Source organism: Populus euphratica, unplaced genomic scaffold (genome assembly GCF_000495115.2).
Source record: "Populus euphratica unplaced genomic scaffold, PopEup_1.0 scaffold202.1, whole genome shotgun sequence".
In the NCBI taxonomy this organism is placed as follows: domain Eukaryota; kingdom Viridiplantae; phylum Streptophyta; class Magnoliopsida; order Malpighiales; family Salicaceae; genus Populus; species Populus euphratica.
Genome location: NW_011499975.1, coordinates 235,411 through 249,140, shown reverse-complemented (window position 1 = coordinate 249,140; position 13,730 = coordinate 235,411). Strand labels below are relative to the sequence as shown.

The window sequence follows — 13,730 nt, the reverse complement described above, 5'->3', positions numbered from 1 at the left end:
GGGGGGGGGAGGGGAAAAAAGAATTGCAACCTGAATCATAAAGTAAATTGCATAAAAGTGAATTAGGGGGCAACGATCCCGTCTAGATAGATGGTAAAAGGTTTTCGTTATTTATGTAGTTAGGAGGTGTTGCTACGCAATGCAGTGCTTTGTTGCCCCCAATTGTGGTATAGGGGGTAAGAAGTGCTGGACTGGTATACTGTTTCTATGTGCTGGCAAGTAATGAGAGTTGCCCCCAATTGTGGTATAGGGGGTAAGAAGTGCTGGACTGGTATACTGTTTCGATGTGCTGGCAACTCGGCAGAATATAGAGTGGTGGACCGGTGGTGGTGTCTATTTGTAGCAGAACTTGTTTTGATTTTATTTTGCCGCAAAATACTTGCAGTCATGTTTAAAATCCACGTCTTGGAGCTCTGACCATAATGATGCAGGTCCTTGATACGGCATTCTAGGAAGTTTTGTTTTCTCTGAGGGAGAAAACGTAGAGCTCGTTCATTTTAGAAATCCAAGGTCCAGTCATGGCTTTCGGCAACCTTGGATTTTGGATGTTAAATGGATAAAATATTACTAAACGATGCTGGAAAGGAAAGGAGGCATAAATCCAAGGTGTTAGGGCAGTGTTGGATCTTACCAATGATGAATTACTCCAATTTTTAGGGGATATGATGACTTACTTTTAGCTGTTTCGTTTTACATCAATGAGTTTTGGACGCAAGATCTGTGATTTATTTATTTAATTAAAAAATTAGCAGCCCCCAAGACAGTTGAAAATTTATTTAGGAAACATCACATTTCGTTGGGTTGCTACGTGGATTGCGGCCATGTCATTGCCGCTGTCTTTGAAATTCAATTTTTTTCGAGGCACGACAAAGTTATTGTTGTAACTTATAAAATTTAAGATTTTATAATTGATATCATAATTTGGAGTGGTGTTTGACAAAAACAGGTTCAAAATCTAAATATTTAAGAAGATTTATCTTATTTTTAACTAAATAGGTAACACAATTAAACCCTCATCCGCCGCGGATGTAAAATATTACAATCAAGATATAACCATGAGATTTTATTTAATAGTCTAATTGTTTAAGAAAGACACAACATGGAAATGTTTGGAAAAACTTAACAACCAATTTCTTGACTTTTACACTAAATATTGGGGATTAGAATCTTATATGGAAGGGGAATTGTTATAAGCATGATGTTTAAGATTAAAAGGAAGCTAAAGGCAAAAGCTAAATATAAGTGAGAAGAACAATTGGTGTGACATATGCATGAAATGTTTCACATATGTACATGTAACATAACCTTTATAGATTTGTTTCTCTCACACACACCCGTGTGTGTGTGTGATAAGCTTCTTGAATTTTATGAAGTTTGCACTACAACAGCACGACTTTGAATGCAAGCGGAAGCTATAAGGATAAAAACAACACAGAACACACAAGAGACTTGTTGAGCGAAAAAGGTTACAAAAGTTAACCATAAACTCACTGCTTTATTCTCTAAAAAATAAGTATATGGTTACTAAGGAATTTTACAAAACCTTTAAATAGATCAAAATTTTTATCTCTACTAAAAAACTGAAAGTATAAATGATATTGAAACAAATTCTGAATTAAAGCAATAAATATGAAAAAACCTAGAAAAAATAATAAAAGTGATCCAAATAGTAATTTTTATGTCTAATTCCGAGAGACCCAATGATTCGATAAGTGACAAAGTGGCTAAGCAACCCTTCATAATTATTATTTTTAAAAATTATTACTTGATTTAAAAATGTTTTTTTTTTTAAAGTGATTTTTTAGATATTATTTTTTAAATTTTCTTATGTTGATAGAGTTTAGGTTATTGTTTTTTTTTTAAAAAGTGATTTTTTACATATTATTTTTAAAATTTTCTTATATTTATTTATTATTAAAAAAATTAATCAATAAAAAATATTTGCAGTAAAAAAAACATTTATTTGGTTTTTATAAAAATATATTTTTTTATTTTGAGCAAAAAATATTTTTTAGAAGTTGTATAAAATTAATAAATACCCTGTTATTTATTGATTATATCAAATTTAATCTTTAATCTTTTGATTGTTATATTTTTTGTTTTGAATTTTTTTCTTTGATTTTACTTCTTAGAATTTACTTTGATTTAATTTTTATATCAATTTTGAATTTAATTTTTTTATTGTTATTTTCTTTTCTTTTTTTATTTTTATTATTTTTTATTTTTATTTGAAATAATTTATGAAATAATTTTTTTAAATTTCATTATTTTTTTTTAAAAAAATTATCTGTCAAATTTGGTTTTTATTATTTTAATTGTTATTTATTTTATTTGAAATAATTTATAAAATTATATTATTATTTTTTTTAATTTCATCCTCCAACTTTTTTATCTATAAGATTTCATCTTTATTCTTTTAATACACTTGAAAAAAATTAAAATATTTAAAAGTTATTTTTCAATTCATTTTCTATAACATAGTTAATACTGAAAATTCTTTTTTAACTTATTTTTATGACATTACCATATATAAAAAAATAATTCACTTTTTAGGAATTCATTTAAAAAAAAACTAATATCTAGCAAATAAATAATTTTTTTTCTTAATATTGTGTAATGAGGCATTACTTCTTAGTACCTGTTTGGGGTTTTGGTAGCAATTATAATTTAAAATGTGCTTCGCTTGGAAATACATTAAAATAATATTTTTTATTTTTTAAAAATTATTTTTAATATCAACATATTATAACAATAAAAAATTATTATTTTTTTAAAATAATTTATAAAATTTATAAAAACGTGGATTAGAATGCATTCCCATTACCTAAAACTTTTGAATATAATAAGGTGGTCGGGACACTTTAAAAAAGGAAAGAAGTTTTGAAATTGCTATGGATGAAAAAATTAGAGAGGAATTGGTACATGATCAAGAAAAAATCTTTAGGAACGAATAGCTAACACTTTGAATTAACTATAATATATTTGTTTTTATATTTTAAAAATAGTTTTAAATAAATTTATTTTTATTTTTATTTTTTAGGATAAAAGAGTGGATAGAATGCTGCTCTCTCTCTCCTTCTCTTTTAATAAGTATTTTTAAATTTAGTTTGGTGGTTAATTCAGTTCAAGATTTAGGTTATAGATTTTAACCAGATTAATTTTATTTTATAAATTAAAATAATATTATTTTGATAAAAATAATTAATAAATTACAATTAAATTTTTAACTAATCAATCAAATCAATTAAATTTTTAACCTACTTAAGCTTTAGATTAGCCAAATCTCAAATTGACTTGATGGACTAAATCAGGTTTTAATTAGTTGAAGTACTTTGTATTTAGGAATCAAGCACGCAAGGTTCTCTCGCTCCACGCAAGAGACTCTGTTTTCGCTATCTAAAGAAGGTATGATTAGAGTGCTAAAGACAATCGCAATCATAATTTTTTGAAAATAAATCTGAATTATTTAAATTATTTCTTATATATAAGTTCTAACAAAAATGATCAAAAACCAATAGTTGGATAAAAATAGATAATATAAGTTGATATTAATGAATTAGAACTTAAAAAAATTGATTTTTGATTAAAATAAATCTAAATTCAATGTTTTAGGAATTTTTATATTAAATATAAGAGTTATTTATAACAAACATATTTACATTTTTTTAATTCAAAGATTAAGAATAACTTAAATTAATGTGCAATAATTATATCAAACTTAAATATTAATGTTAGAGCCACGTCTAACTTGCTTACTGACAAGCATCCTCCCTGTCGGCTTATGAAATAGGATATTTTCTTCACGAATTACGAGTATCATCAGATTATACAAGTTAAAGATTAAAATCAACAAAGTTGAGAGATTTTATAAAAGAAAGCGAATCAGATTCCTCACCTCCCCATATAAAAAAAATACAATGTATTTTTTTTTGTGATAATAATTATTTTAAAAAATATTTTGTTTTTGTGATAATAATTATTGTTTTAAAAATATTATTTAAAAATATATTAAAATAATATTTTTTATTTTTAAAATTTTATTTTTAATTTAATACATTAAAAGAATTATATATATATATATATATATATATATATTATGGTACCGTAATATTTTATTTTATTTTTTTAATAATTTAGGATGTACGAGTCAACGTATTATAATTATACCATAATTAATCTTTAAATTTATTTAATATCTTACAAACCCAATAAATAAATAAAGTATTGCAGGTGACAGTCAAGTAAAAAACAAAATCGAACCCGAATACTAAGACAAGTAATTCCTCACCAATAACGATAGTACACGCCCTCAAGTGCCGTAATATTGCTTTGAGAAGTGATTGTAGGCTTTCTAGCTATTGACTGCAGAGTGTTATAATCACAGGCTAATCATTCTAGAATAATAATCTCCATCATTTTCAACCAGAGCACCCAAATATTATTCCCTTTGCTTCTTTTTTTTTAACAGAAATTTGGGGAAAGTTTTTCCACAAACAAAATCATTCCACCTTTCACTGTATAAAATAATAAAAAACGCCACAATCTTCAACATCCATGTCTGTCATCCATTCAATCCCCACGTCAAAAGCCAAACACACCTGTCATTTTACCTGTCTCTCCCTTCCCACTTCCTCCAAGACGCATATTTTTTCCTTAGATCTTTCTCTTGCTGTTTGATGAGCCGCAGGGTGGCCAAAGAGCTTCAGCGAGCCAGAAACAAAGCTTCAAGCACCCAAGGCTTAAATTAAAACCCCCTGTAGTAATTTAAGTCCTCTGATGATCATTGCCTCTCAGACGCCACAGCTAATGAAGATTTTTTCCATGCTTCTGTTTCTGCTATCTGTTCTCTCCCTACTCTCGCAACCTTCTGACTCCACAACAATGCTCGTAGACGGTTTTTCGGAGTGGAAAGATCCTAATGTTTATATAGGAGACTCCATCAGTGAGCACTCGAAAACCCACCATTTTTTAATTTCTTTCTTACTTTGTTGTTTTTTTTTCTCCCCGGTTCTGGTGCTGCAAATTGATATCATTACGTTGTGTTTCTTATGTTTTTTGGCTTCTCTCAGTTTTCAAACACAAGTATAGCTACAAGTTGTACATTTTCCAGAACCAAAGAGCCTTCAGCCTCTGCAACTTCACTCAAGCTACGCTTCTCACCAAGCCCAATTCCACCTCTTACACGGTATCTCTTCTCCCTCTCTCTCAATTCGAATTGCAATAATGTACAAAATCCCATGTTTTTATAAATGCATATTAGGCTGCTATAAGAAATGTCTCAGAATTCTTTGTTCCTGATGACAACAATTACCAATTTCTTTTCACAATGCCAAGAACTAGCTCAGAAAGTTAAGATCTTTCCCCCTTTTATTTTTCCCATCCTAGCTCAGACTATAAAATGTGCTAACAATTTTTCATGTTCAATATGCAAATAACTAAAGTGGCACCCATCACGCCCTGGTTTCTTCTACTTCACATTCAACAACGGCTCTCTAAAATCCTGCAACCAAGATTCACAAAAAGTCTCCATAAAAGTCTCTCCATCACCACCGCCACCAGTACAGCTCCCTCCAATGGCATCAACTCCAGTTCCAGCACCAATTCCAGGCGACATTACGGCATCTCCTCCTGCGTGGCCTTCCTCTTCCCCTGCTCCTGCACCTAGCGGTAGTGCTGCAGGCTCTCCAATGGAAACAGTGCCAACATCAATGCCAGATAAAAGTGGCGGTAGTGGCATCCCTTTTATTAAGAGCAATCCTGCTGTTCCTTTGCCTACTGGTGAAATTGATTCTGCGACTATTAGGCCATTGCCCACCTCCGGCCATCATCAACCGGTATATTCCTTTTCTCCTTTTATATCTGTTGTAAAATATATTTTGTATTTTATTAGACTAGATTTAGTTTATCACAATAAAAATAGGCAAAACAGAAAAAAATTGATTAGTTATTATAAATCAAGAATTAAATCTTGAAAATCAAGGATTCTTTTAGTAAAAAAGTCAAAGGATTATTTTTTTATTCAACCATAATTTATTTAAATCATGTTAATTAAATAAATTTCCAACAACATTTATTTACATAAATCTCTATTGTTCTTTGTTGATTTGAATCAAGAACCTTTTGTTTTTTACATTTTTTATTCAATCCTTCATAAAGATAGGATTGGGGTAACAATTTTTTTTTTTAAGACAAATCTTTTGTTTTTATTTAAAAAAAGATAAAGTCAAACCAATTCTTAACTTTTATCACAATAATTAATGTACTAGTATCAGTAAATACTAAAGCAGTAAAGTGTCTCAATTTTATTTTATTTTTAAAAAGTAAAAAGAATAGTGGGTGTGTTGCATATCATGGTGGACTGTTCTTGATGGGGGTGTTCTTTTTGGTTGCGGGTGGAAATGCAGGTGGCAGTGGGGTTACTTGGATTTCACGGGCCTGTAATTTGCGCTGCTTTTCTGCTGCCGTTGCTGTAAAACAGAGGAGGGACAAAGCAATCCGATGCGAGTTGTGTAAAAAAACATGGGTTGTGAGTAGTATATAATTTATGCATAGTTAAAAAGAGTCTAACGATGATTATGTGTTGTTATGACCCTACCTTGGAATCATCGGCTCTCTTCCGCTTTTGCTTTTTGACATGCAATCGATTGCCACTCCTTTTTCTTTCCTCACTTTGTATATTTTAACGGAATTTGAAGCTCCGACACACCACCAGCCTCCTGGGGTTAGGGTTTTCTTTCTTTCTAATATATATATATATTATGATGACTTCCCATCATAATTATCTTACACCCTACGTGGGATTTTCATTGTGTGTTTTTTACTATTTATTTTCTTATATTTTACCGTGGTTAAATTGTGTAAAATTTTATATTTTTTGAATTTAATCCTTAATTTTTTTTATTTTTTTATCTTCTCAAAGCTGTTTCCTTTCTTCCCTTTTTATTTTGTCTTGAATAGATAGGCTATTTTTTTAGAATAACTCAATAGAGAGGCCACATCTCAAAAGAAGCAATTTTAAATGATAATTCACATCTTATTAATTACTTTATAGATTCATCTTAAACAAAACTACCGATGCAAAAAGAAGAGATAAAATAACATATATTATTTATAAAAAATTGATAAGAATAACTCAATTTAAAAATTTTCTTTTTTACTTGTATTTTCTTTTAAATAAACTTAATAAATAATTAATAAGATATCACTAGTTAATTTCAAGTATCATAAAATATTTTTATTTAGAAGTATGATAGTTTTTTTTTAATACTTTACTTAAAAAAATATCAATTTAATATTTTTAGTATTTTTATAATTTTAAAATACTAATGTTAAAAATATAAAAATAATTATTTTTATATATTTTTAAATAAAAAATAATTAAAAAAATATACACATCAAAATAATAAATACATTTTGATTGGTTCCGTATACACCGGAGCCTTAGATTTTCCTTTGATAAAAGCACGGTAGCATTGACTCATCAAAGAAAAGTCTGAGAGAGAGTAAAAAAGAAGAAGTTAAAACTATGGTGGACCCCACGAAAAAAGTCGTTTCAGATTTCAAAACTATGGTGGACCCCACGAAAAAGGTGGTTTCAACCACTTCTCTCATTTCTCTCCTCAAAAGAGGACGCACAGTGCAACCGCTGGCAGCTAGAATTTCTTGATGGTTCTGATCTTTTCTTTTTCTTTTTTTTTTCCATTCAAGAGAATAATTTATATATATTTTTAAAAAATTGTATTTCATGATAAGATCGAATGCTACACCAATATAATCAAATTCACAGGAATTTTTTTTGTGCAATAAAAAATAAGTTTAACCAAGAATTAAATATAAAAATTAAATAAACACATAAAATCTTTATGTGAAGAGCTATGGTGTAGAAAAAATCATTGGATCATAATCCCTTAAAATTCTTTTATTAATTCAATTAATATTATTATTATAAAAATAAATTTCATCAATGACAACAAAGAAAAAAAGGCTCCATAGAGATCAATGAAAACTAAATCGTTCAGATTGTCTTGTATGAAAATGGTGTGTAGCTCCTTTTAAAAGTGTAGGAATACCAATGTTATTTGCTTGAGCACCATCCTGTCTTATCTTTTTAAAAAACTAAATTTATTTTTGTGTACTTGATATTGATACATGTACGGGAGTTAGTTGTGATATCAAAAAAGATTGAAAATACAATTGCATAGCTACAATGATATTATGTGATATCTACATCTAATGAGTGCATCTAATGAGAGAGATGTTGAAGACTAGGAAGAGATGGAGTTATTATGGTGGAGATGCTAGTCACTCTTCACCATGTAGGATTCTCATTGACAATAAAAAGAGTTACTGGGGAAAGATAAAGGAAATGAACTGATTTTTTATTTAATTTTTTTATAAATAATGTTACTGATAAAATCATAAAAAACACTTTACACAAAAAAAATATTAGGTTTTTCATGGTTTGTTATGAAATTTAGGTTTGTGAGCTAGGAGTTCCTGAAAAGAATTGAAGAAAAATAAAGAAAAAAAATAGAAGAGAAAAAGAAAAATGAGTTAATCACAAGGTCAGGTCAGTCTATTTGATTGCCAGATAAGTTACTTGTTGGCCTAGTTGCCTAATTATAGGCACTCAAGAGACCAGTATGGTTTTGCCCGGAACACCCTTGAGTTTATTTTTTAAAAAAATTAATTTTTATTTTATTTATTCCATCACCTGGTACTAGTGTAGCAATGAGACATGGCTCACAAGAACCCTATTTATTATAATTCAAATCCTAATTTAAAAATGTAAATTTAACCTTTTATATTTTATTTATTATTAATTGAATCCTAAACTCTTTGATTTTATAAATTATGCTCTAAATGACATTAGACTTCCTGCATCCCTTACTGTGACACTTGAAAGATCTCCACCAATTTATGTGTGTTTGTGAAGGTGGTGTTTGGTGCCATTATTGTTTTATGGTTTTTTATTTTTCAAAAACTAAACAAATAGTTTTAAGTTTTAGTTTTAAAATTCAAAATAGTTTCTATAGTAAAGTGCAGTAATCCAATTGAGTCCATAAAAGTCACAACAAAAAATTAACAGGGCCCTAGTCAAAAAGGAAAATATAATGTTTAGATGATTTAACTGATCCATGAACAATCAACGGTTTAAAATCAATCCTGATGAGAGTGATGGGCTCCACATTCTACTTTTTGTGATTTCTTGAAACTAGCTCTTAGCTTTTTTCCCCACTTCATCTGGGGGGGAAGACAACAATGTTTCTAAACACTGCCTAAGTGTTTCTTCTGTACAAAAAATTGAAATTAACCTTAATTTGTTTTAAGGATAATTTTAACATAGATTATGGCAAATTTTTCTTTCATATGAGCTAGGAAAGTGGAAAGAAAAAGGGGGAAATCACTATGATTCAATATTAAAATTAATTTTAGAACATTGTAAAATAAACTTGGGTCTTATATAAGCATATTCACTTATTTTATTTTATTTTTTGACTATATAATGAATGTATTTATCTTTAATTAGATCATACAGGATAGTTTAGTATGCCTATGAAACTGACTTAAAAATATTACCTAACCATTAAGCTAGCAAAGTAAAATAAGTTTGAGGAAGTAAGTAATTACAAATTTGATAATATTTTTGTATATTACCGATGGATTATTTTGTAAGTGTTTAGATATTAACAATTTATCAATAAAAATTATTTTTATCAGTATTTTTACTTGTATTTATTAATCTTTTAGTAGTTATAAAATATTTTTATCGATTATAACATTTTTCTCCAATTCTCTTAGCTTCAACACCACTTCATATGGATCAGCACTGCCCTCAGTTGATATGGATACTTCTTCTCAATTAATGGAGGTCACCGTCAAATTTCCTAACAAAAGATCCCAGAAATAAAAATATATGCAGTTTTTTTTTGCTCAAATACAAATTAATAGAAAAAAAAATAACGCAGATAAAATCAATAATAACCTTTAATAATATGCAATATTCGTTCAATTTCAGGCCAGTTGATGGATTTATGTGGTAGTGTTTGTTTCTGCAGTCAATTCTAAAAAATCTTTATTTTTTTATTTTCAATTAATTTTTTTAGTGTTTTTTATTTTAATATGTTGATATTAAAAATAAATTTTTAAATAAAAATAATATTTTAATATATTACTAAATAAAAAATATTTTAAAAAATAATCACTGCTACTGCAATAACACTACTTCGAAAGTGAAAAGAGAAACAAGTTTATGGTGATCACTACATGTTTATGCAAATCAAAAGTGATCCCATTCTTTTGTTTGTTTGCAACGTCGTTCACAGGGTTTTAACCCTTAGCCAAGTCATATATCAGTTCCACTCCATGGTATAAAAAAGAGCCGTTAGCTTCCCGCCAAGGTGGAAACACACATGAAAAGCGACCGGCTTTTAACTGTTTATAACAGATTATGGAAATTCAATTTTAGGAAGCAATGAATATGTGCCTTTCTTAGGTACACGCCTCAAAGCCACCATTCATTTCTTCTGTTGCTTCGTTGAAATGCATTGCATGTTTCATCATTGGCTATTAATTCCATCTCAATTTGTCTTTTTTGGAGAGAAAAATAATCTAAAAGAGCCATGGAGTTAGAACTGGGACTCAAGATCACCCATACTAGAGATGATATCACCTCCTTCACCGGCCTTCGGGTTGCTAAAGACCATGCTGGTCCTCTCTTCTTGTCTACAGAAACCGAGACCATGTTCACCCTTATTGCATATCTCACAGGTAATCAATGTTAGCACTTCCGAATCTTGTTGCTCTTATTGCTGTTGTGATCATGATGGATATTGTGATTAGAATTTGACAAGGTGCAGGTTTTAGAAAGGAGAATATTGACATCAAGATTAGTGAAGATGGTAATCAGATCACAATCAGTGGGAAGAAGCCAGTTCAGGAGCTGGAGTTGATAGGGTGGATTATGCACAAGAAAGAGGTTGAGTTAAGGGCATTCAGCAAGGCTTTTCGAATCCCTCATGGTGTCATTTTGGATAAAATCAAGGCAAAATTCAGCGACCAAGATTTGACTTTGACGATTACTCTGCCGAAATTGGTGAAGGGAATTCGTGGTGTTGGGGTGGAGGAAGTGAAGGAAGAGGAGGTTGATAAAGGGAGAGGTGAAGCTACACAAATCACAGAGGATAAGGCTCCTGAAGGAGAAAGTAGAGAGCCCGAGAAGAAGAAGGTGGAAGAAATTGACCAAGTTGTGCAAAAGGAGATGAATACAAGGGAGGCTGAAACAACAAGAGCAGTAGCTCTTGAGCTTTCAAGGAAAGAAAAAGATAATGAAGCAGCTAAGGAAGAAAGCATAGAGCCCAAGATTAGAACAGATGAAGAAAATGCTCAGGTCAAGGAGCAGGCAATTGATCAAGGGCAATTCAAGGAAGTAGAAGAGGTAGCTGATCAAATGTCCGGTGAAAGAGACAATAGCAAAGAGATAATAGAGGAAAAATCTGCAGATCCAAATATTAAAAGCAAGGAAGAAAGTGAAAAGTTTGAGGAACAGAAGGTTGATGCAGGTGACAGAGAGCCTGAAAGAGTTGGAGATACAACGTTACAAAGGAAACCTGAACCTAAAGATCAGAGCGAATTAGAAGAAGCCACTCTTGAAAAGTCAGAGCCTCCTGCTACTGCTACCACAGCTATATATCAGGAAACAACAATCAAGGACTCTAAGCAGGTTAAGCCAGAGAAAGAGATTGAGCACCAAGAGCCAAAAGAGCCCACTCTAGCTGAAGAAACGGAAAGCAAGGAGCTTCTTGGTTTGAAAGAGCAGATGAAGAAACAGGAAACTCCAGAGGCCAAGAGCGCGGATGAAGAAACATTACCAAAACATCCAGAGCGCGATGAATCGCTACAAGCTTTCAAGGATCAAGTGACTAAACAACCAGAAGCGTCAAACCAACCATCATCTCAAGCTAATCAAGAACATGCTGCAGAAGAAAATCACCCAGTCAGCGCTGAAATATCACAAGAATCAGTAAAGCTGGGAACAGAAACGAATGTTCAAGAACCAACGATACCTGGACCTGATCAAGAAAAAAAACTGGCAGATAAATCAAGAAATGATGAAGCCCAGGAAGTCAACGAAGCGACAACTGATGATGTTGTAGAAGAGCATGAATTGGTTGAGGTGAAGGATCTAGGTGAAGGAGCAACAAATAGAACGAATTCTGTTTCAAGAGGAACCAAGTTATATCCTCCTCTTGTTGTTGCAGGGTCGGCCATTCTTGTCTCTATCATAGTGCTTGTCATTAGATGGATTAGAGCTAAGAAAAGGTGAATTGTATGTAACCGAGTGGGCTTTATTAGCTTTGTTATTGTTGACAGCAATAAAATGGAGTGCATCAAAATAATATCTTCCATAGAACAGATTGAAGTTTGGCATGCGAATTAACATGCCATTGGAGCACATCATATTCGTGCACGATACTGTTCTTATTATTTCAGAATTACAGCTAGAAAACTCGGGTATGGTGTCTAATTGCTACAATACGTAAGAATTTTTAACTAGCACTAAGCATTCAAGTTGACACTTGCCTAATTATTGACTTAAATCCCAAAGACCACATATCTTGTTTCCCGGATGAAGTAAATCTGATTCAAAGATACCGATACTGCAATGAAATGAAGGTGTGCTATTTTGCTAGGACCAGAACATCTAGGACCAACCACTGCACAAATATTCTCGGTTGCGAAGAACAATGGTTGTTTCTGTGCTATTGATAAGCATGCATTCCTAACAAGATAGCTTCAAGAGATTCTTAATTTCAGCCATCGACCAAGAATGAACTAAATATTCAGTTATATCAGCTGGAAAATAAAGGTAATTTGCTACCAGTTTGACAATCCTTTTACACATTCAGCAGTGTTTTTGAGGGTTCAAGTTTTTATTTCCTGACTTCCTGCTTTCCATTCAGCAGTTGTTGGGGAATTTTTAAGAGTCCATTAATACTGTATTCATTGCAGCATATCGTTAATAGAAGTTCACTTCCATTTATCACGGAGCTAAAAGATGGTAATAAATGACCAAATAAAGAGCAATTATGTTACCTACAGATCATATCAGCCAGAGAAATGAAATTAATGGAGGAAAATCAACTGAACTCTCCTGGTTAATTGGGAGAGACAAGCGACTCCACAGAAACAATACACACCATGCGCTAGCAATATCATGTGTGGTGGCTATGTTTTTTCATTAGGCCCATGCAGAGCCCGGACACGTTGTGCATCACAAGATGCCTTGCTCAAAGTTCAGTATAACCTGCATAAGATTTAAAGAAGGGCCATTATTAGTTGAATAAAATAGAACGACACTCTTTCATGCTGTTACAGGGACCAGTATCGTGCCGGCATATTTTCTCTAGTTGGTATGTAAATGTCTAATCTGCTCTCTTCAGGATGTCATGTTTCACCAACCATGCCCGTGCTGCATAAATAAATGAGAGGGTAGTGATGGGTTGCTAAAGAAATTTCCTTTAACAAACATTGATAAGTAAGTTATTGGAGAGGAATAACAGGATTTAATGCTTCAGAAATGTATTATTTTCGGCGAGGCGAACTTTTAACGGTAGCAGACAAGAAATGGCGATCAAACGTACATGGTTGTATCAAGTAAACACAGAGAGCAAGCAGTGTCCTCAACAGTACTCAAAATTAGGCCGTGATTGATATGTTTTATCAACTGT

General features: G+C 31.3%; 2 protein-coding genes across 4 annotated transcripts; both read left to right on the top strand.

Annotated features, from left to right (window-relative positions):
* The first annotated feature begins 4,500 nt into the window (after positions 1 to 4,500).
* LOC105139481 (early nodulin-20-like) lies at positions 4,501 to 6,699 on the top strand. Its single transcript, XM_011045928.1, has 4 exons — positions 4,501 to 4,942; positions 5,070 to 5,185; positions 5,442 to 5,834; positions 6,405 to 6,699. The coding sequence occupies exons 1-4, from the start codon at positions 4,777 to 4,779 to the stop codon at positions 6,471 to 6,473; spliced, it is 744 nt and encodes a 247-aa protein (XP_011044230.1). The 5' UTR covers positions 4,501 to 4,776; the 3' UTR covers positions 6,474 to 6,699.
* Positions 6,700 to 10,354: 3,655 nt separating this feature from the next.
* Positions 10,355 to 12,455, top strand: LOC105139480 (probable ATP-dependent RNA helicase DDX10). 3 transcript variants are annotated; one of them, XM_011045924.1, is made up of 2 exons: positions 10,355 to 10,770; positions 10,854 to 12,455. In XM_011045924.1, the coding sequence occupies exons 1-2, from the start codon at positions 10,623 to 10,625 to the stop codon at positions 12,323 to 12,325; spliced, it is 1,620 nt and encodes a 539-aa protein (XP_011044226.1). In that variant the 5' UTR covers positions 10,355 to 10,622; the 3' UTR covers positions 12,326 to 12,455. The 3 variants fall into 3 exon arrangements, with proteins under 3 accessions (XP_011044226.1, XP_011044227.1, XP_011044228.1); XM_011045925.1 differs by having other exon boundaries at positions 10,860 to 12,454; XM_011045926.1 differs by having other exon boundaries at positions 10,682 to 10,770; positions 10,843 to 12,454.
* The last annotated feature ends 1,275 nt before the right edge of the window (positions 12,456 to 13,730 follow it).